Here is a 3,212-nt window from a genome sequence, read left to right as displayed (position 1 = left end):
GTAACCCTATCTGTGGAAATGCCCCGGGGCTGCCTTTTCTTTGTGGAGAGTCCTCAAGCAAAGTTTCTGTGTCTTTGGCATCCCCAGAATCCTGTCAGATGGCTGGGGTGGGACCCAGGTACTGGTGTTCTTAAAAGGCTCCCTATGTGTTTCTAATGAACACCAAAGGTTGAGAAACTATTTGCCATCAAAGCAAAACCATCATGTAGGGTGTTTGTTTGTTTTTTTAATATTTTTTATTCACCCATTGAGCTTTCCCCCTGGAATACCCAGTCCCTGCCCCAGCCTCACAGGTGTTTTCTGGGTCACAGTGTTAGTGCCCAAGCCAGGTCTTATGTGTCATTATCTGCACCCACTTCCAGGCTGTTGGAGGCTTAAGGACTGTGGCCCTGTGGCTCCTGCAGGCCCCTCCTGAGCTGACACAGCCCTGTTGTCACCCTGGGTCCTGGGTGTCTGTCCCCATTACCTCTGGGGACTTAAAGTCTGCAGAAGTTTCTGGTTTCCTGCCGGAGATGGCCTTAGATGACCAGAGGTGGGCTCCCTTGCCTTACGGCCTGTGGTTTCCTTCCAGGAAGCTCTCCACCTTCAACATGTACATGGAAAACCATGGCTACAACATGGAGCAGATCTGGAGAGATATCGAGGATGTCATCATCAAGACGATCATCTCCGCCCACCCCGTCATCAAGCATAACTACCACACCTGCTTCCCCAACCACACACTCAACAGTGCTTGCTTTGAAATCCTGGGCTTTGATATTTTGTTGGACCACAAACTCAAGCCCTGGCTGCTGGAGGTAGAGGGGCTGGGGTGAGGGGTGAGAACTGACTGCTGTTCCTGGGGTCAGCCAGTGTCAAGGCTCATCCCTTCATCCCTGGCTCAGCCAGATCATTTTAATCAACTTCCTGGCCAGGCCTGTTCATCCGACAGCAGTGCTGGCTGCCCGGGGCTCCTCCCTTAGCTGAGAAGTGGCCACCAGAGGGGGGTAGATGGCCAGGAATTAGAGTTCCTTGTGCCTTCTTGAGGTCCACCCAGGCCTGGAAACTTTGATCGCAGGCACAGAAAGACTCTAAAGACAACTTGATTTTTTGTCACAGAATTGTCTCCCAGAAAGGGGGTGTTCTTCATCAAAGCTGGATGATGATGTTCCAGATCAGAACCAGGCCTGGCTCTCAGGGGCTTGGGCCACTCAAGTCCAAGCACCAACAGAGAGTGGCCTGGTGTCTGTGGCCAAGGGAATGGGTGGGGAGCCACTCAGTGAATTTCCTACCTTCCCCAGACCTGCAGCAGGGTGGATGGAGGAGGAAAAAAAAGCATGTGGGTGGCTGTCTCTTTTCCCCATTAGACCTGCGCTCAGCAGCCCTCAAGGGACCCTTCAGTCCTCATTGTAGGAAGTGGGGATTGGAGGAGCCAGGTGCCAAGTCAGAGGTGCTAGGGCCGGTTGGCACAGAGTCAGAGTCTTCAGAGGGCAAAGCCAGAATCATGGGTCCCCTTCCTGGGGCCTTGCCTTTCCTCCATTCCCAGCCCTTGTTCCCAGGTATAGGTGGGAAGGAGAAGATGGCTGTTTGGAGCTCTTACACAAAGAGCGGAATTGGCACCAGGCACAGGCCTTCAGAAACTGCTAGAAGTCTTCAAATGTTACAGAGTGCGTCTAAATGATCTGGTCTTTTCTGTGAGCAGGAATGAGGCCTCTCCCTCCTCCCACCTGCCTCCCCCTCGATCCTGGTGAGGGTCCAGAATGCATCACTCTGGCTTCTTCCCCACCTCCCAGCCTGGTCCTTTGGACTGCGCCCTTCCCTCTGCTTTAGGGCATGCTATGTAAGCGAGAGAGCACACCCACCAGGGGGAGGGAAAGCAAAGACAGGGCGCCGCTGATGCTTCTCAAGAGGAAAGAACTGAAATCGAAGCTGGTTAAACTAGAGGAGGTTCTGCTTTCTCCTCTCCTCACCATGGCTCCGGTACAGACTCCCTCCCCTCCGCTCCATCTGGTAGCCAGGGCCCCATGCTGGGCTTAGGTAGCTCCCTGGAGGTGGCGTTTGGGCCTTGCTCTCTGCTTCCACGCTGGACAGCCCAGCCCCCTGCTGCCCTCACAGGTTAACCACTCTCCAAGCTTCTCCACCGACTCCTGGCTGGATAAAGAGGTGAAAGACAGTCTGCTATATGACACCTTGGTCCTGATCAACCTGGGAAACTGTGACAAAAAGAAAGTCTTGGAGGAGGAGAGACAACGGGGGCGATTCCGGCAGCAATGTCGTTCTCGGGAGACCAGGTACAGAGGTGCCCCCGCACCCTGGGGACCCCATTCTCTGTGACTTCCCTGCTCCCAGTAAGACTGGCCTGTCCTGGTCCTCGACAACGTACTAGTTATGTGGCCTTTACGTCTCTTCTCTGAGCCTCAGTGTTCTTTCTGTGAAATGGAGCCAGTGATCTATAAGGTAGAATTAAATGAGATAAGGTGTAATAATAGGTTCATCAGAGTGCCTCTAACACACATAGTGTGTGTTAGAGGTGGTGAAGAGTCTTGCCTGGCGGGGGCGGGCAAAATGAGCGAAGGGGGTTAAGAGGTACAAACTTCCAGTTATAAAATAAATAAGTCACGGGGAGGTAATGTAGGGCATGGGGACTATAGTTAGGCTGTATTGCATATTTGAAAGTTGCTAAGATCTTAAGAGTTCTCATCAAAGGAAAAAACATTTTTTTTTTTTTAAAGATTTTATTTATTTATTTGACAGAGAGAGACACAGAGAGAGAGGGAACACAAGCAGGGGGAGTGGGAGAGGGAGAAGCAGGCTCCTGGCAGAGCAGAGAGCCCGATGCGGGGCTGGATCCCAGGACCCTGGGATCATGACCTGAGCCGAAGGCAGACGCTTAACGACTGAGCCACCCAGGCGCCCCAAGAAAAAACATTTTTTTAAAAGATTTTATTTGTCAGAGAGAGAGAGAGAGAGCGAGCGCGAGCGCACGAGCAGGGGGAGGGGCAGATGGAGATGCGAGCCGCATGCTGAGCAGGCAGCCTGCCGCGGGGCTTGATCTCAGGACCCTGGAATCCTGACCTGAGCCGGAGGCAGATGCCTAACGGACTGAGCCACCCAGGCGCCCCCGCAAAAATTTTTGTTGACTGTGTATGGGACAGATGTTCAGTAGACTTATTGTGGTGATCATTTCACAATACACACAAATAGCGAATCGTGTTTGCACACCTGGGACACTA

General features: G+C 52.6%; 1 protein-coding gene across 1 annotated transcript; it reads left to right on the top strand.

Moving 5' to 3' along the window:
• The first annotated feature begins 611 nt into the window (after positions 1 to 611).
• LOC145718491 (tubulin polyglutamylase TTLL6-like) lies at positions 612 to 2,595 on the top strand. The gene is made up of 2 exons (XM_081809988.1): positions 612 to 797; positions 2,095 to 2,595. The coding sequence occupies exons 1-2, from the start codon at positions 618 to 620 to the stop codon at positions 2,311 to 2,313; spliced, it is 399 nt and encodes a 132-aa protein (XP_081666114.1). The 5' UTR covers positions 612 to 617; the 3' UTR covers positions 2,314 to 2,595.
• The last annotated feature ends 617 nt before the right edge of the window (positions 2,596 to 3,212 follow it).

The sequence above is a fragment of the Leptonychotes weddellii genome, unplaced genomic scaffold (genome assembly GCF_054177405.1).
Source record: "Leptonychotes weddellii isolate Sample4059 unplaced genomic scaffold, ASM5417740v2 HiC_scaffold_16432, whole genome shotgun sequence".
Taxonomy (NCBI): domain Eukaryota; kingdom Metazoa; phylum Chordata; class Mammalia; order Carnivora; family Phocidae; genus Leptonychotes; species Leptonychotes weddellii.
This window is presented reverse-complemented; position numbering and strand designations above follow the sequence as displayed.